This window comes from Meles meles, chromosome 20, assembly GCF_922984935.1.
Source record: "Meles meles chromosome 20, mMelMel3.1 paternal haplotype, whole genome shotgun sequence".
NCBI classification, from domain to species: domain Eukaryota; kingdom Metazoa; phylum Chordata; class Mammalia; order Carnivora; family Mustelidae; genus Meles; species Meles meles.
Window position 1 is genome coordinate 5,214,514 of NC_060085.1, and position 25,762 is coordinate 5,240,275.

The 25,762-nt window shown below is 57.0% G+C and overlaps 2 protein-coding genes across 2 annotated transcripts; both read right to left on the reverse strand.

Annotated features, from left to right (window-relative positions):
- Positions 1 to 356: 356 nt before the first annotated feature.
- RAB11B (RAB11B, member RAS oncogene family) lies at positions 357 to 10,191 on the reverse strand. Its single transcript, XM_045991947.1, has 5 exons — positions 10,046 to 10,191; positions 3,246 to 3,441; positions 2,307 to 2,500; positions 1,894 to 1,974; positions 357 to 1,306 (listed from the first exon to the last, which is right to left on the reverse strand). Exons 1-5 carry the CDS (start codon positions 10,083 to 10,085, stop codon positions 1,161 to 1,163), a joined length of 657 nt encoding a protein of 218 aa, XP_045847903.1. The 5' UTR covers positions 10,086 to 10,191; the 3' UTR covers positions 357 to 1,160.
- A 6,553-nt stretch (positions 10,192 to 16,744) lies between these two features.
- On the reverse strand, positions 16,745 to 23,115 carry ANGPTL4 (angiopoietin like 4). The gene is made up of 7 exons (XM_045989839.1): positions 22,374 to 23,115; positions 22,091 to 22,201; positions 21,843 to 21,960; positions 19,522 to 19,635; positions 19,088 to 19,183; positions 18,718 to 18,999; positions 16,745 to 17,801 (listed from the first exon to the last, which is right to left on the reverse strand). Exons 1-7 carry the CDS (start codon positions 22,707 to 22,709, stop codon positions 17,620 to 17,622), a joined length of 1,239 nt encoding a protein of 412 aa, XP_045845795.1. The 5' UTR covers positions 22,710 to 23,115; the 3' UTR covers positions 16,745 to 17,619.
- Between the last annotated feature and the right edge of the window lie 2,647 nt (positions 23,116 to 25,762).

Genomic DNA, 25,762 nt, shown 5'->3' on the forward strand with positions numbered 1-25,762 from the left:
CCACAGGATCAGGTAGAAGAGGGTATCCACCCCTCCCCCGCAGGCCAAGGGCCCTTCGCCCAGCTCGTGGGCCTCCGCACTGTCCCGGGTGGTGCTTGGACCTGGTCTTCTAGCTCCCTGCGGGGCTGAGCCAGGCGGATGCAGCCCGAAACAGGACGTGTGCCTCGGGGAGCCCGGGGCCCAGGCGTGGCCGCCTGGCGGAGAGAATGAAGACAAAGGCGCAGCTGCAGGTTTCTGTACAGGAAGTCGGATTATACATTTTAGTAACGGGTGGAAGAAATGAGGCATCGGGGGCAACAGTGCGGGGCGGGGGGGGCGGGGGGGCCACAGGGAGAATAAGAGATCGAGAGCTGGGGTTTGGCGTCAATCTTACAAAGTGTATAAAGAATCTGTGTTTCTCTACAATAACAAAAAAACCAAAGGCTACAAGAGCGGTTGTATATACAAAACACGGAGATATTGCTTCACTTGCAAACGGGTTCCTGACCAGACGGGAGACAAGACAGAGAGGGGCACAGGGAGGGGCTGGAGAGCGCGCTGCGTGCAAAAAGAGAGTGAGGGGGGAGAGGGGTCTTCCCCCAGCATAAATCTACAGGCAGGAGCCGGAGTCGCGCACACGGGAGAGGCCGAAGGCGTGTGCCGGTGCTGGCTGTGCGTGGGGGAGCAGGGGGGCCGGGAGCCAAGAGTGTCCGCCTGCCCCGGCCCCCTGGCGCCTTGCTCTTCGAGCATCAGCTCGGAAGGGGGTTCTGGGTGGGGATCGGGGGAGCGGTGAGGCCAACTGGCCACAGAGGGAGGGAGGCAATCGCTCCCTGGAGTCTGCCGTGGAAAACTGGAGAAGCCCGCTTGGCGCGCCCCTCCTCCTCGCCTCTGACCGGCCGTCTAGGCTGCCACCCTCCCTGGCCCGCCGAGATGCACACCGGGACCCCAGAAAAGCAGGCGCGGCGACCCGGGCGTCTGGCTTTCTTCGAGCGGGACAGCAGGTGCCACTCAACTCCTGTTCTTCCTGGGTCCCCGCCAGCCATGCGGAGGAGCTCGATGTGAGGGCAGGAGCCGGTCACGGTCACTGAGGGACGGAGCGGGCGGGGCCGGGGAGCGCAGCGCGGGGCGGGGCGGGCGGAGGACGAGGAGGCGCAGGCGCGCTCGGGCGGGGCGCAGGGCGCTCACAGGTTCTGGCAACACTGCAGCTTGCTGGGTTTCTGTCCGTCAGTGGTGGGCGGCACGCTGATGTCCACCACGTTGTTGCCGGGGGACTCGTCGTGGGCTGCGCGGTCCGCGATCTGCTTCTGCGACACGATGCGGTAGATCTCTGTAGGTGGGGGAAGGCGGGGTGACCCATCTGGACCTCACGGCTCCCGGCGGAGCCCAAGACCCCCTCTCAAAGGACCCCCCTTATCCCGTGGGGCACCCCCATCACATCGGGGCGGGGGGGAAAGGATGGCAGGGGCTGGGCCCCTGGAGGCTCCCACCGGGACACCCGATTGGCTGGGTGCCCGGCAAGGGGGCCCCGTGTCTGGTCATGGAGGTTCCGCCCTCCCCCCCATCCCAAGCCGAGCCTCTTCTCCTGTAAGATCAGAGGCCCTCCTCCTCAGAACAAACGCCCAGGGGCCCTGGGCCTCCGTGGCTGACCCAGCAGGCTGTTCTCTAGAGGGGCCACAGCAGAGGGCCCCACGGCAGCCAGGTGGGGGGCGTCTATGTCCTCAGGATCTGCCCTGATCCCTATGAAGCGCGCCATGTCCGTCCGCTCTGTCCAGACCGGCTTGTGGCTTTCAAGACTAAAGCTTCAGGCAGGGGCTATGCTCTGGAGCGGGCAACCAGGGCTGCGGTGTCCTCCCCCGGCCCACACACAGGGGGCATGCTGGGGTTACCCTGACCCCAGCCTAGCCTTGTGACCACCTGTGAGGATGTTCTTGAAAGCTTCCTCGACGTTGGTGGAATCCAATGCTGAGGTCTCGATGAAAGACAAGTTGTTCTTTTCTGGAACAAAAAGAATATTGCCCAGGTTGGCGGTGGGGGCCCTGCTTGCCTGCCCGCTGCCTGGCCCAAGAACTCAATGGTGGGGGCCAAAGAGACAGGATTGAGACGCCCACCCCTCAGGAAGGGAACGCTGGCTGAGGCCAGGGACACAGTGAAGATGGCAGCGGACTGGGGCAGGGGTGAGCTGCCCGCCTTCCAGATGCTTCTCTGATGCCTCAGTCACAGTCCCACTTTTAGGAATGTGGCCCCCGGGGCAGGCCCTGGGCGGGCGTCTCCCAGTGACACCCGTGCTGCCCCCCAGCCACACCTGTCCCGGCCCCTCCGCGCCTCACCTGCAAAGGCACGAGCCTCGTCAGTGGGCACGGCCCGCAGGTGGCGAAGGTCACTCTTGTTGCCCACGAGCATGATGACGATGTTGCTGTCAGCGTGGTCCCGCAGCTCCTTCAGCCAGCGCTCCACGTTCTCGTAGGTCAGGTGCTTGGCAATGTCGTACACGAGCAGCGCGCCCACTGCGCCGCGGTAGTACCTGCGGGGGACAGCGTGTGAGCCAGGGGCCTCCCAGGCTCCGTGTGCAGCAGCCCCTTGGCCCCCACACCTGGGGCAGGGAGGCACAGAGCCTGCCCGAGGCACAATGGCCCACTGTGACTTGGCCAGTTGGACCACCAAGGAGACTGACAGACACCCAGCCATTCCGTGGGATTAGGGACTTGAGAAGGTGACCAGGCCTCAGTGGCGTCCCGAGGGTGCATGTGACCAACAGGAAATGGCGGGACACTGGGAGGGTCTAGGAAGAGGCAGCCCCAGTGGGTCCTGGTAGCAGGGGACTACAGGGAGGGAAGGGATGCCAGGCCTCCGCGGGAGGACAGGATGAGGGTGGGACAGGGTCTGAGCTGAAGCGCAGAGGGAAGCTGGGGGCAGACAGGCAGGGCAGGCGAGCAGGCAGGGCTGGGGGGCGGGCAGAGGGCTGAAAGCCAGTCCAGGGTTAACAGCCCTCATGGTGCAGCCAGCATTCTGTGAAACCACAGTGCCTCAAGGGACTCCAGGGCTCAGAGGGACCATAGGACACGCCTACTCTAGGTCACAGTGTGGCCAGGACCGGACACTGGTCTTCCCGACAGTCCCACAGCTCCTGGAGGTCTCGTCCCTTCTCCTGGGGCCCCCTGCTCTCAGAGGTGTGCTCTCCCCTTCTTCTGCCAAACTCCTACCCATCCTTCAGGGCCCACCGGCCCCACACCCATGGCTTCCTGCACCACCCCGGCCCTGTCACTCACGCGGAGGTGATGGCCCGGTAGCGCTCCTGGCCGGCGGTGTCCCAGATCTGCGCCTTGATGGTCTTGCCGTCCACCTGGATGCTGCGGGTGGCAAACTCCACGCCGATGGTGCTCTTGCTCTCCAGGTTGAACTCGTTGCGGGTGAAGCGTGATAGCAGGTTGCTCTTCCCCACGCCCGAGTCCCCAATGAGCACCACTTTGGGGGCAGGAAGGAGAGAGGTGAGACTCTGCAGGCCAGCTACCCTGAGCCAAGACCCATACACCACCCACATCCACCTGCAGGACCATCAGTGACCCCCTGAGTGCGGCACAAACTGGGAAAGCCAACATCAGAGCAGTCGGAGCCGTCCTGGAGCCCAAGGCACCACATTTCCTGTGGTGCAGAAGCAAACAGAGGCTTTGGGCCTCCAGAAACAGCCACCGTGGACAGCGCAACACCCCTGCTGTCTCAGGTCCTTCAGAGCAGGGCTGCCCCAAGGGCGTACGGACCCAGACGTCCTGGTGGGTGCAGAGTGGGGATCCATTAACCCCTGAACCTCCCCTGCAGCCTGATGGCCAAGAAATCTCCAGGGCTGGGCAACCTTGGACGAGTCAGTTAACCTCTCTGGGCTGTCTTTTCTGCAAGAGGGGGACTTGAGGAGAAAAGGCAGAATCAGAACTCTACCGGCATCTAGCATGCTAAGGCAGGCGGTGGGGGGGGAGGTGGTTATTGCTAGGTTCTTACCTACAAGGGTCTTTCTCTGGAGTTCTAAGCCACAGGAAGTGAGAAGCCTAACCCCCACGAGTCCTCCTGGGCAGGGCGAAGCCGGCCCCTCTGGTCTATCCCTGTATCCCTCTCTTCATCGTTTCCTACCCCAGCCAGAGAAGCAATGCCTCTAGGGGCCAAGGCGCCCCAGGCTCTGTGGTAGGGTCACATGAAGTGGTCCAGGAGGGGTGTGAGCCCAAGAGGCTGTCCTTAGACCCACTGGAGTCTCATGTCTGGGTATGCACAGTGTGAGCCGCAATGCACGCGTGGGTATGTGTGCTGTGTATAAGAAACAACACAGGGCCGTCTGACCAGACACGCCAGGTGGAAACCACAGGGACCCCCTCTACGTGTGGATCTTGGGCTCTGACACCCAAGGTTGGGTCTGTCCAGGGAAAGCCACGGGGGTTGTAGGCTTGATCACCCACACCCCAGCTAAGTCTCTCCTCGATGGAAAGTTGTATACGTGCGTGGCCAAATTCCCACCGCTTCTGACCATCTTCGATGCGCCCACCCCAGCCCAACCCGGTGTCCTTGCATTGACTCTCGAAGCCAACCACCAAGCTGTTTTCCTGGAGGCCGCCAGAGGGCACAGGTGCCCACAGCCCTCTGGGGCTCTCACCTCCCAGAGGTCCAAAGGGCCTTGCACTACCTGCCCCGTGTCCTCCCTACCCTTCCTTCCTCCCTCTCTCCCCCTCGCCCACTCTGCTGTAGCCACAGGGGCCTCCTTGCTGGGACTCCGAGATACACAGAGGCGCACTGCGCTCGCCTATACCGTTCTTCCCCCAGGTAGGCGCCTGGTATCTGCCCCCATCTCCTGGGTAGGCTCCCTCAGATGACACTCAGTGGGTCCAGGAGGCAGGCCCTCACTGTCATCCTCTTAAAAGCCCTCACCCCTCCCCACCTGCCTTTCCTCCACAGCTCCCTCCTCCCCCAACCCTCTCACGCTCTCGCCAGCCTATTTGGCCACAGGGGTGGGCATCTCAGGCAGTCCTAGTCCCTGCTGTGCCCCCAGGACCTGGTGCAGTGCCCAGCACCCAGGAAGCACCCGATCGCTGTCTGCTGGATGAACAAACCCAAAGTGGCTTGTGTAGTCTCCCAGCCCCACCTCCTTCCACACCTGGAAGATGCCCAGGTTACCATCCTCAGGCCGTAGGGGAGGCGGTGGGCAGGCAAGGCAGCCACTCTGGGCGGGCTGCTGTAGAGCCAAGAATACTAAGAACGAGCAGAATGCTTAACGAGTCTGTCCAGTGAAAGCCCCTGACGTGCACCACCTCCCACGAGTCTCCCGTAACCCTACAGGTCAGGAAGCAGGACAATGCTGTGCCTATTAGTAGGCCCACTCTCCCTCCCAACCCTGCTCACCAGCCAGGGACTTGCCCAGGGCCACCGGGCTGGAAAGTGGTCTGTCAGCATTTGAACCCACATCTCCTGCGTCTGGGGCTGAGCTCAGGGCTCTGGGTCCAGCCTCCTCCTCTCCCACGATCTGGGGCATCCTGACCCTCGGAGTAGCTGGCAAACTCCTGCTCATCCTTCAAAACCCCTCAAGTCAGGCCTCTCCTCTCCCCTCTAACCCCTAGTGCCCTGGCCTCCATAACCTGGCTGATAACGAGGCCGGTGTTCTCTCATGCCCAACGGAAGACTGGGAGCTGACCTCAGAGGAAGGAGGAAAGAGGTGGAGACGGACATGGGCCTGTGGCTCTAGCCCATACTGTGCGGCCCACCACCTACACCCACAACCTCTCACCTCCTTCCCAGGTGGCCTCGGAGACCTGGCCAAGGCTGGAGAGGCTGGCTCACAATTCTTACACCCTTGGAAACCGAACAGGAAACAAGCACGAGGGCCTGGCCTGCACTGCCGTCCCTATCCCCTCCCTCCCCTCCCAGCCTTGGCCCCATCAACTCCGCTCTGGCCCAGCCACCAATCTCCTCGGCACTTGCAGGGCCAGGCCCAGCCCTAAAGGCTTTGTGACTGCGTTCTCAGGCCCAGCCCAGGGACAAATGTTCCTATTATCCTTCCCCTTATACAGCCGGGGGACACTCAACCCAGAGTGACCCAAGTTCCTGGCCCAGGATCACCCAGAGAGAAAGTAGATGCCAGAACACGATGAGAGCCCCCGGCCCCTGCCGGCTGAGCGGGAGGAAGGCCTGGCTGCTCGGACTGGCCCACGGAGAGAGGTGCCCAGGGGGGCAGCAGCCAAGTTGGCCCATGTGCAGGGCAGGAATGAAAACAGCATTGTCCAGGGCACAAGCGATCTGCTGTCTTGGGGAAATAAAGGGCCCTTGAGGACACAGCCCCTAGAATTTCCACAGAATTTGGTGGCATCACTGGCTGGGAAACAGACCCCCCCCCCAACCCCGACATGCCACTTGGCTGGCGGAGCAGGCAAGCCCAGTTGGCAAAAAGAAAGAGCTGGCACCTCTTGAAGCCCTGGGTCCTCCGACCTGCCCCATGACAGCGTGGCACCCCTGGGGCCTGCACTCTGACATTCAGGTGGACTGTGGCCATTGTGGGGGGGGGGGCTGGCTCCCCTACTCCAGGCAGAGCAGGCCCCTGCTTCTCCCCCAGGAAGCCAGCCCTGACCATCCCAGGCCCCAGAGACTGGCCCTTGGGGGCAGTCCCGCCACAGTTATATTCTGGGGAATCAGAGCAGAGGACAGATCGGGGCCCAAAGCCAGGGCACAGGCGAGGCCACCGTGGGGCAATGGGGGAAGATGGCATGCTTTGGTCCTTACCGGTGGGTCTGGCAGGGGCCCTGCCCAGGCTGGAGGGCATGGAGGCCGCCTCAGGAGCACTCAGCAGAGGAAGGTGAGCACAGGGCTGGCCTGTTTCCCGGCTGCTACTCTTCCCTCACCCCCTTTCCTAAAAGGACTCATCGATGGCACAGGGATGGACAAAGCCCAGGGGACGGTGTTCTGGGCTACCACAGAAGCTTCCCACTTCAACCCACATCCTCAGAGGCCAGGTGAGTGGCTGGGGGCCTCTCGGAAATCCCTGGTGGCCCTTGGGGACAGAGCTGCTCCCACTGTGGGTCCCACAGTCGGGTCCAAGCCAAGAGAGGTCAGGGTTGCCCCGAGGGGCTGATCTGCAGGCTGGGAAAATGGCCCATGGCTGACAGGATAAAATGTTTAGCAGGCTGAACATGAAAATCTAAAATTAGGTACAAAAAAACAACCTTACTTGGGAGGGGGGGATGTGCAGTGAGGAAAACACCCTGGGGGGATCTGCTGGCCTTGGTCTGGGGAGGTCAGTGGAGCCAACGTGTGATGTGGCTGCCAAAATTACCACGGCCGTGGCCAGAGGGTGAAGCAGGGGGCAGTCAGTGTCCCAAGTGAGAAGTGTGGCCCCTCTGTGCCAAGGGAAGGGCCAGAAGTTACTAAAGCCTGGGGAGGCCGAGCACAGGGTCGGGGGCAGGACAATCGCTGGCCCTCCCCTCCTGAAAGGCCCCTTGGACTAGGTGACAGGGCTGTGGAGCCTCAAGGTAAGGAAGGTGGCCCCTGTCAACCCTTCTGGTGTGCTCTCTACTCGGGACACCTCTCTAATGCCCATACCTGATCCTCTGCAGGCCACGGGGTCTCAGGAGGGCCCGGGGGACAGTATACTCAGGCTTCTAAGGCTGTCTACCATGGCAAGTGGTGTGACCAAGGCAAGTGGCTTGCCTACCTGCCGGCTTCTTTCCTTCCTTCTTTACGCGCCAGCCCCATACAGTTTCCTTCTCCCATTTGAGTGAAAACGGGGTGGATTTCAAGAGAAACATGCAGAGGTAATAGGGAGACCTTCAACAAGACATATGAGTGACCGTGAGGTCTCAGATGCCGGCACTTTGGGAAATACTGACCTTGTGGATTTGACTTTCACTTCTAACCCTGTGTGAGCAGGGCACCTGCTGACTCAGAAAAGGAGGCTAGTGGGCGAGGGCAGCAGGGCAGGCGGCCCCCACCTGCAGCCCCGCCCTGTGCCAGTGGCCACCGAAGCCAGATCTGGGCTTCCAGGAAGCGGACTCGGGGATGAATCCCGGGAAGCACACAGCCGCTCCATGGCCCCTGACCCAGTGACTGGACTTCTGGGAACGTACTTCAAGGAAATAACCCAAAGGGCAGAAGATGACTCGTGCAAATACTTGGGCTGGGTTATTTACAACAGCAAGCGGCTGAAAATAACAAGCGGGCAATGGTCCCAGAAACCTGGAGGTGACGGCTGGGGTTAAGGTCCCCTGCCCTGGCAGTCCAACTCCAGGTGGGTGTCCAACGGGGACCTGGGGAGCAGCGGCCTCAGGGCCCCAGCCGCAGAAGGATGGGAGGCCTGTCCACCTGTGGCCAGTCTGTTTGGGGGACTCACGGAAGAGCTTCCCCTGCCTTTAACGTGAGAACTCAGGGCGCAGACGGCACCGGGGATAACTGCTGCCCACACAGCTTCACCCGCCAGTGACTTAGGAGCCCGCACGCAGCTCCCCAGGCCCCCGGCGCCATGTGACAGCTCTGGGCCTCTGTGCAGGCACTCCTCCAGCCCAGAGGCCTTTTACCATGTGGATATCCCAGGTAGGGAGCACTCTACCCCTCTCTCCACGTCCCCAAGGTCCCCAGGCTTCCGGCCTCAGAATGTGGGATGATACCACGGACACAATGGTCAGTGTCCGACCAGGCTTCCCCGGTGAGGGGGATGAGGCCAGCCGCTGGTGTGGGAGGCAGACCCTCACACGGCAGGCAGAAGGACAAGGTACCTCATGCGGGCCCAGACGTAGCTATCAAGGGCAACCATTGTCAGCCAGGGAGCCCAGACAGGCAGCCCGGGGCCTGGCCAAAGCCCAGGCTGGCACAGAAGGCACTGTGAAGTCAGTGACTCTTTTTTCTTTTTTTTTTAAGACTTTATTTTTAATTGATCTCCATACCCAAAGTGGGGCTGGAACTTACAACCCGGAGCCCAAGAGCTGCATACTCTACCGAATGAGCCAACCAGGCGCCCCTAAAGCCAGGGACTTAAGTCACTCCACAACCGCAGCAACGTGGAGGGACTCTCCCCAGCTTGAGCGGCCAGGCAAGGGAGCTGGGTCAGCAGTGGCTGCCTCACCTGCCAAGGCCGTACTGCAGGCTCCTAGAGCCCTCTGTCCCCGGGGCAGGGACGATCCTCCAGCGGGTTGGCCGAAGGCCAGCCCATCAGTGCGCTTGAGTTAGGGGAGGTGGTCTGACAGGCTTAGTTCCACCTACAGTCCTTGGGTGGTAAAGCCCACAGCTGAAAGCCCTGGGTTCAAATCCTGCTCCGACACCTTGCAAACCTGCCCTGTCTCTCTGGGATCTCAGTTTCCAGGTCCCCAGAGGCTGGATACTACCGACGACCTCGCAGGGCTGGGGTGAGCATTTCAGTGAATTCGTGAACTGCTCAGAGAAGGGCAGGTACTTCAGTAGCTCTATTAAGGGTTCTAAGAGTTCAAAGATATTGTTACTGTTAACCACCAAGCCTCGGCCCAGCACACACGGTCCCCCCCAACTGGCGCCCCTTCCACTCAATTCTGGGTCAGCACCCCATTCCAGGGTCCTCCACCACGCACGTCCCCTCGCATCCTCGCCCTTCCCGGGCCCCGCCAATCAGGACCGGCTCCTCCCACTCCGTGAGAGCACCACCCCACCGGCCCCGGTCCCAGCCCACTTCTTGGGCACGCCCACCGCACCCTAGCCCCGCCTCTGACGGCCCCGCCCCCATCACGAAAGGAGCTTTCCACTCAGCCCGGCCCGCCAAGTGCTGGGGAGACCCCGCCCCCGGAGGCCCCGCCCCTAACGGCCTCTCCCACCGCTTGGGGCCCCACCCCCTCCCGGCCCCGGCCCCGCCTCGGCGCATCCAGGGCCCCCGGGCCTCTGTGGGCAGCCCGCTCCGCACCGCCGCACACTCCAGCCCAAAGTCGGCCGAGCCCAAACTGCCCCGGCCTTGCCGGCTGCCTAACCCGCCGGGCCCCAAGTCCCGGGCTCCGGCCTGGGCCTAGCGGCCTGGAGCGTAGCCTCAACCCGCCTGCCTGCCTCCTCGTCACCGTCCCCTCGCCCGTCTCTGTCCCACAGACCGCACCTTTGAATAAGTAGTCGTACTCGTCGTCCCGGGTCCCCATTGTCCTGGCGCTTCCGGCGGGATCGGCGACTCCGCAGCCCCACCACAAACACCCGACGGGGGCGGAGCCGGCGCCGCACAGAGCGGCGGGTGGATGACCAATCAGAGGTGGGTAGCGTGGAGACCGGCACCCAGGGCAGCCAGTCACAGGCGGAAGCAAAGCCTCAGGGGTGGGCGCCGCCTGGGATCCACCCTCCTCGCCTTCGGTCTCCTGGAGAAAGGCGGAAGGAATGCGGACCTTTCTGAAGTGACGGCCGCATCAGCCTATCAGACGTAGCCTCTGGAAGGCGGGGCGGAAGACTGTAAGAATGAAACAGATTGATGGAGCGAGTAACCAATGACAGGCTTGATTCAGACCGTCGGGGATTACCAAGAGGACCGGTCCAGGAAGGGAAATGGGGCTACGTCCAGGTGATATTACGCTAGTTAACGTCCCAATGACGTCATAGGTCAATGCGCGCTGCTCTGCCCCCCCCCACCCCCCGCCCACCTCCTCCTGCCATCCGGTTTCCGGGCCTCTGAGAGGGTTCCCCCCCGCCCATCTAGGGGTTCCCAATCCGCCCTTGGTTGGGTTTCCATCACTATATTCGTGAGTCATTAAGGTACGCCCGCTACCTCAGTTTCCTCCGCGGCATGACGGGAGAAAACCACTTCGTGGAGTCTTTGGAAGATAACTAGATCATCTGGAGACCTAACGACATACTAAGTCAACCGTCCACTTTCTGTCATTAAGCCTTTAACGAGTATTTATAAAACCCTTCCTGGACGTCAGACTCTCTGCAGCATGATCTCCCCTTCTCTATCCCCTTGCCCCGTGTTTTCCCACCTTTCTGCCCCCCAGGGTTTACCACTACCTGACGTTAGACTTTGTATTTCTGGGGGCGCCTGCCTGGCTCAGCCGGTGGAGCGTGCGACCCTTGATCTCGGGGTCGTGAGTTCAGGCCCCGTTTGGGCGTAGTGCTTATTTAAAAAAATTTTTTTAAATAAAAAAAAAAGTATATATATATATATATATATGTATATATATATATATATATATGTATGTATTTTTTCTTGATGCATTGATCTCTGTAGTCTCCTGCCAACGGAACATCAACCCCATGAAGGCAAGGGCTCTGTCTGTCACTGCTGGTGCTGTGTCCCCAGTGCTCAGTAAATATTTGATCAGTGATGAATAATGTAACCAGAGAGCTCTGTGGTAGTGATTTTTTATAACTATAATTATAATCATCACAGTTGCCTCCTAGACCTCACCCCTCCGTTGCCCAGCAGGCATCCCAGACACTGATTTGCCCTCTCTTAGCATATCCGCTCCTCCTCCTGTGACTCCGTGTGCCCCACGTTACCCCCGCCTCCATGCCCTCCCCTCCCCCCTGCCCATCTCATAGCCAGAGGTCATGGATTCTTCTCTCCGCATCTTTTAGTGCCCTGCTTCTTCCTGCCCTCCCTTCCCTCAGTTGTCTTACTGTGTTTCTCCTCCCTCCGGAATTTCTGACCACTTCTCACCCTCTCTATTTTCACTATCTCAATCCTGGCCCCAACATCACTCTCTGGACCTGAGCTGTTGTCTGTCCCCAGATCTCCCTGCTCTGCCCTCACCCCACACAGTCTGTTTTTTTCCACAGGAGTCAGAGGAATCTTTTTCTCCTTTTTTTTTTTTTTTTAGGGAGGCTCTATGCCCGACACGAGACTCAGTCTCACCACTCCGAGATCAGGTGTCACACGGTCCACCAGCTGAGCCAAGCGGGAGCCCCAATCAGAGGAGTCTTTTATAAAAAGTCAGGGTCCCTGGGTGGCTCAGAGGGTTAAGCCTCTGCCTTTGGCTCAGGTCATGATCTCAGGGTCCTGGGATCGAGCCCTGCATCAGGCTCTCTGCTTGGAGCCTGGTTTCTCCCTCTCTCTGCCTGCTTCTCTGCCTACTTGTGAGCTCTGTCAAACAAATAAATAAAATCTTTTAAAAAATTAAAAATAATAAAACATCAGTCAGATTGTCCCCCTCCCCTGTTTAAAAATCTTTCAGTTCTTCCTTTAGTGAACATTTACTGAGCTCCTACTAAGTGCCAGTGTTCTAGGTGCTGGAGATGCAGCATTGACTAAGACAAAAGTCCCAGCCCTCACAGAGCTGGCAGTCTAATGGGGTCAGGCCAACAAGAAGCCAGTAAACAATCTGCATAAGATAATTTCCGGATGGGAGGAGGACAGTGAGGGGAATAACTTGGATTAGGTGATGATGGTGGCGCTCCTTAGCTAGGAACCCAGGGAAGGCATCTTGGGGAAGGTGACGTTTGCGCTGTTTGGGGGAAGAGGAGGAGGAGATGGGAACAGCATTTCAGGAGGACGCAACAGCAAGTGAGAGAGACTCCGATGGGTCTGAAAAGCCAGGTGGCCATGGTGGCTGGAGGGTGGGGATCAGGGGCCAAGAGATGGGACAAGGTGAAAAAGCTAGACTGGAAGCCAGACCAGAGTGGACCCTCCCAGGGACCTTGGCAGCACACTCCCGGGCAGTTGGCTTGAAGCCTTGCACATTCCCGCACAAATGCCCTCCCCACCCACCCCCCCAGCTCACCATCCTAGCTTTCTGCCCAAATGCTGCAGCCAGGTGGGGCTATTAAATGGTTCCCCAGTGAGCTTTACTTCCTGCCAAGGTCACTAGATTTTGCTCTCACTGTGCCCTCTTCCTGGAATACCATCCTCCCACCTTCCCTGTACGAATTTCATCCTTCTTTGAAACCTGACTCAAAAGCAACCTCCACCCTGAAGCCTTTTCTCCTGTCTGGGTTATGCTCCTCTCCCCACAACACTCCAAGATAGCTCATAGAAATATTAGTAATGTTGACTAATGTTTATATGGTGTGCTAGGAGCCAGAGACTGTTTGCAGTGCTTTTCATTTACTGCTGCAGGAAATCCTCACAGCACCAGGAGAACAGAAAGGGGTAGGGATTGGAGGGTGGGGTACCAGAGGCTCCCTGCCCCCATTTTCCAGATGAAGGAACTGAGGCCTCAGAGCTTTAACAGACTATCTCTAGTCAACTAGGAGAATGATGAGGTTGAAGAGTTCCAAATCTGGAGTTGGACACGTCTGGATTCCCGAACTAGCTCTTGTTTGGTTCCCAATCCTAGTGGTTATTTTTTGTGTTGTTCCTGGGATGGAAGAGGTGGTGAGGACAGGAGACCGGCGAGGGTTGGGGAGATAAGCTCTCTTGGCAGAGGTTGAGAATTAAGAGGGCAGAGGTGAGGGAACCCCCTACCACCCGAACCTTCCTAGGAGGCATATCCCACCACCTTCAGGCACAGTGGGCTCAAGGGAGACTCTGCAAGCCTGCCTGGGACAGGACACCCCCAAACAAGGAGCCTAAAGAAGGTCTGGCCTCCAAATGAGGAGTTCATCACCCACACTCAGCCAGGGTCCCAGCGAAGCTACTGTGTCCCCAGCACAACCAGAAAGGAGTCACAGGACCAGAAAAGCACAGACTTTTCCTTTAGCAAAGGAGGCCCCCACCGCTTTCCCAAGAACATTTAAAAAACATATTGCAAAGATATGTTTTCCTATTAAACAGCAGCTGGGGCTCAGGGCTCAGACAGATGTTGTTTTTCCCAAACATGTGTCCTTGAGACAAGCCATCACATTATGCCAGACCACATGATATGAGTGGCAATTTTAGGCAGTGCATTAAAGAACGTTGAACCACTTGCTGAGAAAGCCGTATCTTTTCTCCATTTCTCAAGTATTATCTATCAAGGAGAGAGCCTTGCTCTCTTCTGCTCATACCTCTTGAACAGTTTTCTACCACTCATCTCCCTTTTTTTTTTAATTTTTAAAAAGATTTTATTTATTTATATGATGGGGGTAGGAGCAGAGAGCATGAGCCAAGGGGAGAGGCAGAGGGAGAAGCATACGACCACTGAGCAGGGAGCCCCGTGATCATGACATGAGTCAAAGACAGATGCTTAACCAACTGAGCCACCCAGGTGCCCCTCATTTTTTTTTTTTAAGATTTGTTTATTTATTTATTTGAGAGAGAGAGAGAGCAGGGAGGGGAAGGGGCAGAGAGAGAGTCTTAAACAGACTCCTCCATACTGAGTGTGGAGCCCAATGTGGGGCCTGATCTCACAACCCCAAGATCACCACCTGAGCCAAAACCAAAAGTTGGGCACTTGACTGACTCCGTGCCCCACCCCCTGGATGCCCCCCATCTCCCTCTCTATACAGAGCTCCAACACAGTCTGAGAGCCTGCAGAAGGCAACAGGATCAGGCTAGAATTTTTCTTGCCCATATTTTATTGTGAATTTTTAACATTTTGAGAAATGAAAAGAATCGTGAAGAAAATATCTAGATTCCACTAGATATTTTCCATTAAAACATTTTGTTTTATCACATATCCATCTCTCTGTCCACCCACCCAACACTCTGATGAATTTCCAAAGAAAGTCGAAACTTTGGAGGAATCTAATGTATGGCGTGGTGACTATAGTTAGTACTTGAAAGTTGCTAAGAGAGCAGGGGTTAAATGCTCTCACCACAGAAAAGAATAACTAGGGTGTGACGGAGGTAACCGCTCACACTATGGGGGTAGCCATTTTACAATATATACGTGTATCAAATCAATGCATTGTACACCTCAAACCTACACAATGTCATATGTCAGTTGTATCTCAACATAGCTGGAAAAAATAAAAATAGAAGAAACTTGAAGACATCAGTCTGCTTACACTTGAGCACGCATATCATTAACTAGAATTCAGTATTTGTTTATGGCTCTTTTTCTTCTGTATTTTTCCTTCTAAGGTGAAATTTACATACAATGAAATACAATCTTAATTGTGCATTCACAGAGACAGGGGCATATAGATTTATGGAGGAGTAACCTACCTCTATCAGGGTTCAGAACATCACCATCACTGGAGAAGCCTGCCATATAACCCTTCTCAGTCAATCCCACCCATCTTCCCAGGGTCTCAGCCACTATTCCTAGGTTTTCCCCACCCAAAGTGGTAGCCTCGTTTTGGACCATCAGCTATAGGCCAGCCTATCTGTAATATGGAGGGGCTTTGAGGGTAAGCATGGTGAGGGTAGGAATCTTTTTGTTCACTAGAGTATCCCAAGCCTTCCCAGGGTCTCAGCTTGGGATGTAGTAGAATCTCAATAAATATTAGTTGAATTTATATATATTTTTTATGTCCAATTAACAGGATAATTTCTGCAGATGTGGTTAAAATGGGAAGAATTTACCCAAAACGCTGAATGAATATACACACTAGAGCTGTGATGTCCAATACGGTGATCATTATCCCCTGTGGTTGTCGAGCCCATGAAATATGGTTAGTCCTGGGCCTCCTGGGTGGCTCGGTGGGCTAAAGGTCTGCCTTCGGCTCAGGTCATGATCCCAGGGTCCTGGGATCGAGTCCCACACTGGGCTCCCTGCTCAGCGGGGAGGCTGCTTCTCCCTCTGCCTGCTTCTCCCCCTTATACGCGCTCTCTCTCTCTCTCTCTCTCTGACACATAAATAAAAATCTTGAAGAAAAAAAGTTAATAAAAAATATGGACTGTCCCATTTGAGATGTACCTTAAGCATAAAATAAACACTAAGTTCGAAAGGGTTGGTATTAAAAAAAAAGTGTATATGCTTTAATACAATATTAATGTTATATAATAACTTGTATTAATTAATATATTAATGACTGGTACATAACTCCCATGTTGAAAGGCAATATTTTGGTTATCCTAGGTTTGACCAAAATCTATTTTATTTTATTTATTTTTTTTTTTTAGAGAGAGAGAATGCATGTGAGGGGACAGGGAGGCCAGAGGGAGAGGAAGAGAATCCCAAACGGAACATGGAGATGACACGGGGCTCAATCCCACGACTCTGAGATTATGTCCTCAGCCGAAATCAAGAGCCAGGTGCTGAACCAACTGAGCTACTGAGCCACCCCAATAAAAACACACTAATAAAATTCATTTCATATATTTCTTTTTACCTTTCTTTCTTTCCTTTTTTTTTTTTTTTTTTTTTTTTGGAGAGCAATGGGAGGAGGGGCAGAGGGAGAGAGAAAGAATCTTAGGCAGGCTCCGTGCCCAGCTGGGCCCACTGCGGGACTCCATCTCATGACCCTGAGATCAGAGCTTGAGCTGAAACAAAGAGTCTGATGCTTAATGGACTGAGACACCCAGGCACCCCTCTTTCTGTTTTTTTTAAACCAACAAGTCTTTTTTTTTTTTTAAGCCTCAAGTAATTTTCTTTACTTCTTTTTAAGTTTTATTTATTTGACAGAGAGAGAGAGATCACAAGTAGGCAGAGAGGCAGGCAGAGAGAGAGGGGGAAGCAGGCTCCCTGCCGAGCAGAGAGCCCGATGTGGGGCTCAATCTCAGGACCCTGGGATCATGACCTGAGGCGAAGGCAGAGACTTAACCCACTGAGCCACTCAGGAGCCCCATATATTTTTTCTTTTTAAGATTTTATTTATTTGACAGAGAGAGAGAGCACAAGTATGGGGAGGGGCAGTGGGAGAGGGAGAAGCAAGCTCCCCACTGAGCAGAGAGGCTGATATGGGTTCCATCCCAGGACCCTGAGATCGTGACCTGAGCCAAAGGCAGATGTTTTAGTGACTGAGCCACCCAGGCACCCCGACTTTATTTTTTTTATTTTGTTTTTGGGTGTGTGTGTGTTTCTTTTTTGTTTAACGTGACTATTAGAAAAAAATAAAATTCAACATGTGACTCACATTATATTTCTATCAGATGGCCAGATGCTAAGAAGTTCACTGTAATTCATGTGTGTAAGTATGACCACGAAGGGGCTCTCATTTTCCCCATTATCTGCTTCCGGAAGGATCGAATGAGGGTTTCAGTTCTTTAGAAAACAAAAATTGAGACACACGTTGCGAAATCATGAACAAAGGAAATTAAAATCAGTTGTCAGGTGGTAGGACTAACCAGCGTTGTCCTCCAAAAATCTGGGAGTGTTCACCCTCTATCCTGGGAACATATTTCTGTGGACTTTGAAACTGCCCACTTTTTAAAAAAAAACAAACCAAAGAAAAAAGAATGAAACGTTCTGAGGTTGCTTTTATTACAAGGATTCTGCGAGCTCCGCCCGGACACCCCAGGCGCTGGGTCATCCCACAGCACCCACACACCGGAGCACTGTGAGGGCACTGGGCCCCCATGGAAGCCCTGGTCCCCCAGCCAGTCAATGTGACTGAATCCACCTTCGAGGGCTGGCCTGACTGCCCCCAGGTGGTCCCTCCAGGTCCCTGACTCCTCCTGCGGGCAAGAAGTAGGTCTTAACGCCCCTCAGTCTCATGCTTCCAGGACTCTGTGCCCTGCAACCCTACAGCTCTGTCCTCAGAGGGTATCACCTGCAGCACCCCCACTCGGAAAAGGGGGCATCTCCACTCATGAGCTGCTTCTCTGTCCACGAGGCTCCAGATGACCCCGTCTTGAGCCCCTGGCGAGGCAGGGAGTGGCCACATGCCACTATCCTCTATGAGCCTCATCCTCTATGAGCCTGAGACCAGGCCCCAGGGAGGAGGCTAGGAGGCCGCTTCAGTCTCTGTGGGCCGGATCAGCATCGTGGTGGCCTGTAGTGGGTAGTAACGGCCCCGCCAGGTCTTCCAGAAGATGCCCTTCTTACGCTGCTGCCGCTGGTGTGGGATGGACCGGAAGTACTGGCCGTTGAGGTTGGAATGACCACAGGTACCAAACCACCAGCCACCTGTCGGGGCCCGAGAAAACAGAACCTGGTCAAGCTGGGGTCCTCGTGCCTCTGCTGGGGCTGGGATGGAGAGGAGGCGAGGCGGCGGGCTTCACAAACTTTAGAAGGGAAGATGCTTGTAGTGATTGTCACGCTGGGTCCGGAGGAACCCCAGGTTGTGACAAAGGGCCCCCCCCACTTCCCAGTAACTACAGCTTTCATGCCTGTGACTGTGGCGCATTCCTTCTCTGTACCTGGCACAGGGCAAATGTTTATTTTTTAAGAATTTTATTTATTTGACAGAGAGAGAGAGAGAGTGAGCACATGCAGGGGGAGCAGCAGGCAGAGGAAGAGAGAGAAGCGAGTGTCCTGCTGAGCAGAGGGAGCCCAGTGTGGGGCTCGATCCCAGGACCCTGGGATCATGACCTGAGCTGGAGGCAGACGCTTAACCGACTGAGCCACCAGGAGCCCCAATGGCTTATGTTTATTAAAGCCTTTCTATGATTGTCCGGCTCATCAATTTATATATTAGACTGACCCACAAGAAAATATTGGTTTTCCGTGATTTTTTTGACCCACCAAAAAGCAGCTTCACGGATTTTACTTTACAGGGCCTAGGTTCTGCCTCTGATTTCATTAGAGCAAAACAGGGTTTGTCTTGGTGGTTTTGTCACATGCAAGCCACTATCCCACAAATGTCATCTCGAAATAAGCCTATGGAGTGGTCACTGGCTACACCCATTTTAAAGACGGCAAACTGAAGGCGGGAGAGGCTAAGTCAGCTGCCCAAAGGCACACAGCACGTAAGGAGAAAAGGAGACAGAGAATCGGTGGAATTTGGCCTTGAAAGCAGGACCACAGGGACGCAGAAAGACGGCCAGGGGAGGTCTTGCCCTTGAGGTACAAGGCAGGACGGGGAGGGGCAGAGCTTGCTCACCAGAGAGGCTCTTGGCACAGTTCTTGTCCCCACGGAGGTCGTGGTCCTGATCCCAAGTGGAGAAGGGCAGGGAGAGGCCACTGGGCGCCACAGTGGTGGCCCCCAGTTCACTGGCCACGGGAGCTGTAAGCTGCAGGCTATAGGCGGTGTCCTCACCGCCCAGGTGGACAGGGAACTGCAGCGACTCGGCGTTGCCCTCCCAGTCATGCAGCTGCACGGCCAGGCGGCTGCCGCGGTCCCCCAGGATGCGGTGCACCTTCTCCAAGCCCAGCCAGAACTCACCTACCAGGGAGAGGCCGATCAGCGAGACAGACCCATCTCCACGCCCCCTCCTGCCCCCAGTGCCTCTGGCCCCACTGGAAATACCCACCTTGGGGGTCTCCAAAGCCAGCCTTGTAGGCTTCCCAGGGCTGGTTAAAGTCCACAGAACCATCCTGGCGTCTCTGAATTACAGTCCAGCCTCCATCTGCCCAGAAAGGTGCGAAGTCATCAGGAGGACCCTGCTGGCGGGGGATTCTGACTCCCCACCTGACTCTCAAACCCCCAACTGCCTCCAAATCCAGAAAGGGCAGTGTTGCTTTCATACATCCCAGAAGGACTGGAGGAAGGTGGTCAAAGGTGGGCTGGCCACTGGGCAAGGGGCTCAGCCTAGAGCATTGATTGTCCCAAGGACCCAGCGGGGAGGAAGGCGGCAGCAGAAGTCTACAGAGCCTCTTGGGGCCCATGGAACCTGGCTCAACAAGGGGTAGTGGTGGGGAGATACATCTGACAGAGAGATGACCCCAGGGGGCCCGCGAATCCTACCTGAGGTCATCTTGCAGCTAACCAGGAAGGGCGGGGACTCCTGAGGCTGGATCTGGAACAGTCCACTCTGCCTCTCTCCCTCGTCAAACAGCTCTTGGCAGTCCCTGGGCAGCCCTGAAGGACAGGCAGAGAGAGGAGCAGGGGGAGTGAGGCAGGAGGGTTCTCAGGAAACAGGCATGTGAGGGGCTGGGCAGTGGGTGACGGGAACATGAGGGGGCAGTCCCAGGTTCACAATGGCTCCCTCCTGGTTGGTCCCTGAGTCATCCACCATCCTCCCCCCTCCTCCCACACCGCCCTACGACCTCGACCTCCGGCCCCACAGCCTTTCCTGCCCCACACACCCTCCTGCCACAGGGACTTTGCACATGCCCATCATGCTGCCCAGGGCCCTCTTCCCTCAGGCCTTTCTTGCCTCATTCTAAAGATCCCAGCTTCTAGAAGGGATGCCTTTCCTGACTCCCAGACCAGGCCAGCCTCCCAAAAGGAGCACTGATGACTTCCCACTCCCAACACTAGGGTCATCTGGTGGTCTCTCCGCCACTGAATGAGGATAACATGGGGCCAGGGACAGAGTGGCTCTTTGCCCACAGTCTGGCCCAGTGCCCAGGTTGATCGTAGCCCAGAGCAGGTGTTTAATGGAGACTGGAGGAATGAGTGAGTGAGAAGCTGGGCCAGAGTGGGGAGGGAGGAAGGGGAGCCAAGCAGAAGTAGCCCTGCTTTGCCAGGTGAGGGCCTGCATGGGATTTGCAAGGGTGGGTTTCCAGGAGGGGAAGGATTGATGAACGGAAGAGGAAAAGAAGGAGGGGAAGAGGGAGAGGGGGCTCCGGAGGTCCAAAAGCTGGGGAAGTCCCACCCCCAGCCCAGCCAGGAAAGTAGGGGAAAGGTCGCCAGAGGGAGGGGGAAGTCCACACTGGAGGAGGGGGGGCGGATGGGGGGATGGGGGTGGGGCCGGCGTCACTGGAGACATTTTCCGGCCCCTGGAGCAGCTCCCCTTTCCCCTACTTTCTTCTATTCCAATCTGGACGGCACCCGGCCAAACCACCAGTGTGGCTTCCATTAACACCAGCTGTTTGTCTCTCCAGCTCTGAACCTTCCCCTACTTGGCAGGGCTGAGCTCTGAGTCTGGGAGTCCCCAAACCCACGCACCCCACAGCTCATATCCCCCAGCCCAGACCTATGGCTGCTGGCTAGTTCCAAGCCCCTCATCCCAGGGGGGCCGTTGGGAGAGTACACTGGACCCTTACTGGCCTGGGACAGAGGAAGAGTTGGGGAGGGAGCTGGCGGGTAGGGGAGGAAGAGCTCTCAAGATCAGAAGGCCAACAGCCAGGCGACAGCCAGCCCATAGCCGCAGGGTGTGAAGGGGGGAATCTGAGCTCTCACTCAGTCGGCTGCACACAGTTCTCCATGCCAGGTTGCGGTGATGGGACAGGGGGACTACGGGGAAGCCAGTGGCATCTGGAGCCCTGAATTTAGGGTGGGGACAGAGAAACCAGGAGCTGGGATCCTGTGCCAGACACACAGAGACGTGCTGCGGGAGGAGATTTGGGGCAATCTGGGATACACAATAGAGGACCCAGAACTTGGGACAGTCGCAAGGCTCATTCTTAGCAGGAATGGGGGAGATGGAAAGGGGGTGATCAGGGACTTTGGGACCAAGAGAGAGGTGAGGGACCAGATGTGTGGGTCAGGAACCCTGGATTTGTAAGAGATTCAAGAGTGAGTGGTGTATCTGGGCAGGGACATGGAGGTTCCCTGCCTTCGCCCCCCTCCTAAATCTGCACTCCAAGAGACCATAGGGCACCCAAGCTCAGAACCCCCATCCCAGGCAGCCATCTCTCTTCACCCAATCAGAACTCCAGGATCCCTAGCTGGCACCCTCTTGTCCACCACTGTGCCCCTCAGAGGAGGTCCCAACCTTCAGGAAGGTGTCCTTTCACTGCAACACCCCCTTCCCCTCGCCCCTGCAGCTCAGTTTCCTCTTGGACCCTCTTCCCTAACCCCTGCTCCAGCTAGTGGTCAGTGAGGGTTTTGGGGAGAGCCACTGGCAGGACGAAGGATGGGGTGGGCTGGCTGGTCAGGGGCAGGGATGAGGTGGGATGTACCCCCATCAGCCCATTACCTGAGAGACAAGTGAGCCTCCAGGAACCCAGAGCTGGGGTCTCTCTTTTTCCCAGTAAGGTGGACCAGACCAGGAGGGGGACAGGAATGGAGAGTGTGTGTGAGTGTGTGTGTGTGTGTGTGTGTGTGTGTGTGTGTGTGTGTGTGTGTGTTGTGGTTGGGGGGGTGGATTGCAAGAGGACAGCAAAGGACCGGACACTCACTGCCCAGGCGGCTGATATTATGCGCAGGGCCCTCCAGCTGCACCATCTTGGGGAGCCTCTTCTTCCTGGCAGGCTTGGCCAGCCCGTGGTCCTGGTGCTTGGGGGCCAGGAGACCCACCTGGGCAGGACAGAAGGAGAATATCAGGTCTGGCTGGCTCCCCGGGCTCTAAGCTGCTTAACCGGCCTCCAAGTCCACACCCACAGGTCGAGCTTCGACCTCCTGCCCCACCCCGGGCAAGCATCAGCACCTGGCTTTGCAGATTCTGTATTTTCAGGTGCTGCTTCTCCAGGTGCCGCTGCTGCTGGGCTACCTTGTGGACGAGTTGCTCAATCCTGCTGTTCTGAGTCTTGAGCTGAGTCTGGGAGAGCGGGAAAACGGTGAGGACCCGGCCTTCGGCGGCAAACCTCCTCATTCATCCACTGGTCCCTCCTTCCAACTCTCCCTCCCAGGGAAGCCCGGACGCATCCCCCTCCCAGTCCCCACTGGTCCCACCGTTTAGGGCCCGCGGGGAGAAGTGGGAACGCCAGTACCTGCAGGCTGCGGAGAGTCTCAGGGACAGCTTCGCCACCGGGGCCGGGACCCTCGGGCGCGCGCGGAGGCGCAACGGACCCTCCGGAGTCCTTGCAGGCGGCCCCGCAGGCGCTCAGGCGCCGCTCCAGCGCGCCCAGCTGCGCCCGGGTGCGCTCCACGTGCTCGCGCAGCCCGTGGCCGAGCTGCAGGAGCCCGTGCGCCAGCACGTTCACCTCGTCCCAGGACGCGAAGCGCGGCGGCTCGGGAGGGGGCGCGGGGTGGCCCTGCGCGCTCAGCAGCCCGGCGGTGGCCGCACACAGCATGAGGGCTGCCGAAGCCGTCGGAGCGCAGCGCATCCTTCCGGGGGTGTCCTGGACTCGGGGACGCCGGGGCTCGGGAGTCGAGGGCTGGAGACGCGGCGGCCCTGGCGGAGACTCACTCACGTGAGAAGCCACAACGGCACCTCGGATCACAGCCTCGGGCCCTTTGGGCTTGGTTTGTCCCCGCGACTCCCTCTTTTATAAGACCGATGCAGAGGGAAGGGGGAGCCTCGGAGGCGGGGCGCGGGGAGTGCCGGGGGCGGGGCGTGCGGCGGGGGTGGGGTTCTGTGCTCCGGGGGCCGGCTAGTTCTGCGGCTGGAGGGGCGCCCTGGGGGTGCAAAGCTCTAGCTCCTCCCCGCCAGGCCTTGGAGTGTCTTCTCCGCCGACCATGCGAGACGTGACTCTCCGCGGCCCCCCCTTCCAAGCGCTGCAATCTCAAGCTCTCCATGCTACACCCGCTGCGCTCAGCGGGGACCCTCGGGGCTGGGGGGTCCTCCGGACCCTGCTCCCCAAGTCAGAAGCTGGGGAGAGGGAGGAAAGAGACGAATAAGAAAGGGCCCTGGTGGGGCGCCTGGGTGGCTCAGTGGTTTAAGCTGCTGCCTTCGGCTCGGGTCATGATCTCAGGGTCTTGGGATCGAGTCCCACATCGGGCTCTCTGCTCGGCGGGGAGCCTGCTTCTCTCTCACTCTCTCTGCCTGCCTCTCTGCCTACTTGTGATCTCTCTCTGTCAAATAAATAAACAAAATCTTAAAAAAAAAAAAAAAAAAGGGCCCTGGTGCACTCGGTCCAGCAAGGCCGGGCACGGAGCCCGGGACACCTCAAACACCCCCGCCTCCAGAGACTTCCCGGAGAGGAGAGCGGCCGAAGGCTGGGGGCTGGACCGTCTCTGGGCTCCCACGCTCCTTCCCGCTCACGGATTCGTCACTGCAGATGTGTTTGTGGGATCGTCTAACGTCTCTCATCCCACTTCCCGCAACTGTGCGCCCTAGGGCTGGCCCCGGGTCTCTCTTGTTCACCCTCCAGCTCGGGGCTCACTCCCCAGTCTACCCTCTACCCCAGGGTCTGTAGTGTCGTCAGTCTTGGCCTGTATCAAAGTAGACACCTCGGAACAGCAAGAGCTGATAGAGGAAAGAAGGGCTCCCCCTCCTCATTCATTCATTCATTCGTTCAACAAAGAGTCCTGTTATCGGGTAGTAATTCCCAGGCTACTGGAGAAAGCCCAACACTCAGCCTGGGGTAGGGGCAAGGCTGGGACAAAGGAAGCACTCAGTGAGGCTGTGGGGCTGGACCATGTCCATTCGAAAGTCCAAGCATTCATTCAACAAACATTTTTTTAAAGATTTATTTATTTTGAGCGAGAGCATGCCTGCTCATGCTTATTACCGAGCCAGGGTGGGGGGAGGGGCAGAGGGAGAGACTCTTTCCAGCCGACTCCCTGATGAGCCAGCAGCTGGATAGAGGGCCTGATCCCACAACCCCTAAGATCATGACCTGAGCCAAAACCAAAGCATCGGTCGCTTCACTGACTGAGCCACCCAGGCGCCCCTCATTCAACAAACTTTGACTGAAGTTCTCTCCCTCTTTCCCCACCAGCTCCACTCTACCCTGTCAGGAAATTGAGGCTGGCAAGGAAAAGCCTGTGTGCCAGGAAGAAAGAACCCTAGGCAGGTTGGCTTGGAGCTCCAGCAAGAACAGAGTTGACTCAGCAGGGCCCGAAGCCAGCTCAGCCTCTGGAATCTGAAACTACATGCCCCCGGGCTGACGTGCAGGTCAACACTCAACACTTGGCCCAGCCCCCGGGCCAGATGCCAGGCTGGCTGATCCCCGCAGCCACAGCTGTGACAGGCAGATGGGGAGGGCAGGAAGGAGAGTCTCTCTGCTGCAAGGAGTAGATCCAGACAGCCACCATCTGCCCTGGCAGCCGGCCTGCCCATCCCCCAGGCCCTGGCCTCTCTCCCTGGGTGGGGGATACAGGTGTCAGGGGGTGTTGTCTTCCCTCCTGACTTTTCTCGCTCTGAGAGAAGTGATCAGTTACTTTCTCAACCTGATGATGGCCTCTTGGGCTTTGTCCTCTGGGCCGCGTTTCAGAGGGCACAAACCACGCCAAAAGTCCTTAGAGGCACCGGCTGTGAAGGTGCTACGAGGAAGAATTTGTCCAGGGGCCCCAGGAGCTGGCTCTGGACAGCATCCTAAAAAATTGCCCCCTTAGGAGCACCTGGATGGCTCAGTGGGTTAAAGCCTCTGCCCTGTGATCCTTGCTCAGGTCATGATCTCAGGGTCCTGGCATGGAGCCCCAAATTGGGCTCTCTGCTCGGCGGGGAGACTGCTTCCTCCTCTCTCTCTCTCTGCCTGCCTCTCTGACTACTTGTGATCTCTGTCTGTGAAGTAAATAAATGAAATCTTTAAAAACAAACAAACAGGGGCACCTGGGTGGCTCAGTGGATTAAAGCCTCTGCCTTCGGCTCAGGTCATGATCCCAGAGTCCTGGGATCGAGCCCCGCATCGGACTCTCTGCTCAGCGGGGAACCTGCTTCCCTTCCTCTCTCTCTCTGCCTGCCTCTCTGCCTACTTGTGATCTCTGTCAAATAAATAAAAATAAAATCTTAAAAAAAAAAAACACAAACAAAGAAAAACTGCCCCCCCAACATCCCTCTGACCCAAGGATGAAACAGCCCCTGCCCACCCCCGTCAGTTGTTTCTTGAGTACCTACTGTGTGATAGCTTCAGTACTGGGGCCATAATGGTGGGTGAGACACTCCTCTCCCCTCTGTCAGCTACTCTGGTCAAAGCAAATAGCCTCAGGAAGGTGACACGTGGCCTTGAATCTCTCGCCAAACTAGGGAAGCAGAGAAATGGACTTTTTTTTTTTTTTTTTGGCGATTTCAGTCTGGGACAGTACATGGTCTCATGAAGCGTATCTTTCCATCTGTGTCTCTAGAACCTAGGTTACAAGGGCTCCCTCTGTCCCTCTTTACTCATCTCTAGTCTTCGGTCTTCTGGGGGGTGGGACGGTGTCAGCAGAGAGACCGCTTACAATCAAAATAGCCGCAAACACTACTGTGTTCTTGACATAATGCCCCTATTATCCT

Bases quoted from the DNA above. Each gene is read 5' to 3' on its own strand.
- RAB11B (XM_045991947.1), bottom strand. From the start codon at position 10,085: ATGGGGACCCGGGACGACGAGTACGACTACTTATTCAAAG. The intron at 2,501-3,245 runs GTGAGTGACAGG...TGTCCCCCGCAG, and splicing joins TACCGGGCCATCACCTCCGC to GTACTACCGCGGCGCAGTGG. The intron at 1,307-1,893 runs GTGGTCACAAGG...CCCCACCTACAG, and splicing joins TTTCAAGAACATCCTCACAG to AGATCTACCGCATCGTGTCG.
- ANGPTL4 (XM_045989839.1), bottom strand. From the start codon at position 22,709: ATGCGCTGCGCTCCGACGGCTTCGGCAGCCCTCATGCTGTGTGCGGCC. The intron at 22,202-22,373 runs GTACTGGCGTTC...CCGCTCTCCCAG, and splicing joins AGACTCTCCGCAGCCTGCAG to ACTCAGCTCAAGACTCAGAA. The intron at 19,184-19,521 runs GTAGGATTCGCG...CTTTCTGGGCAG, and splicing joins TAGCTGCAAGATGACCTCAG to ATGGAGGCTGGACTGTAATT.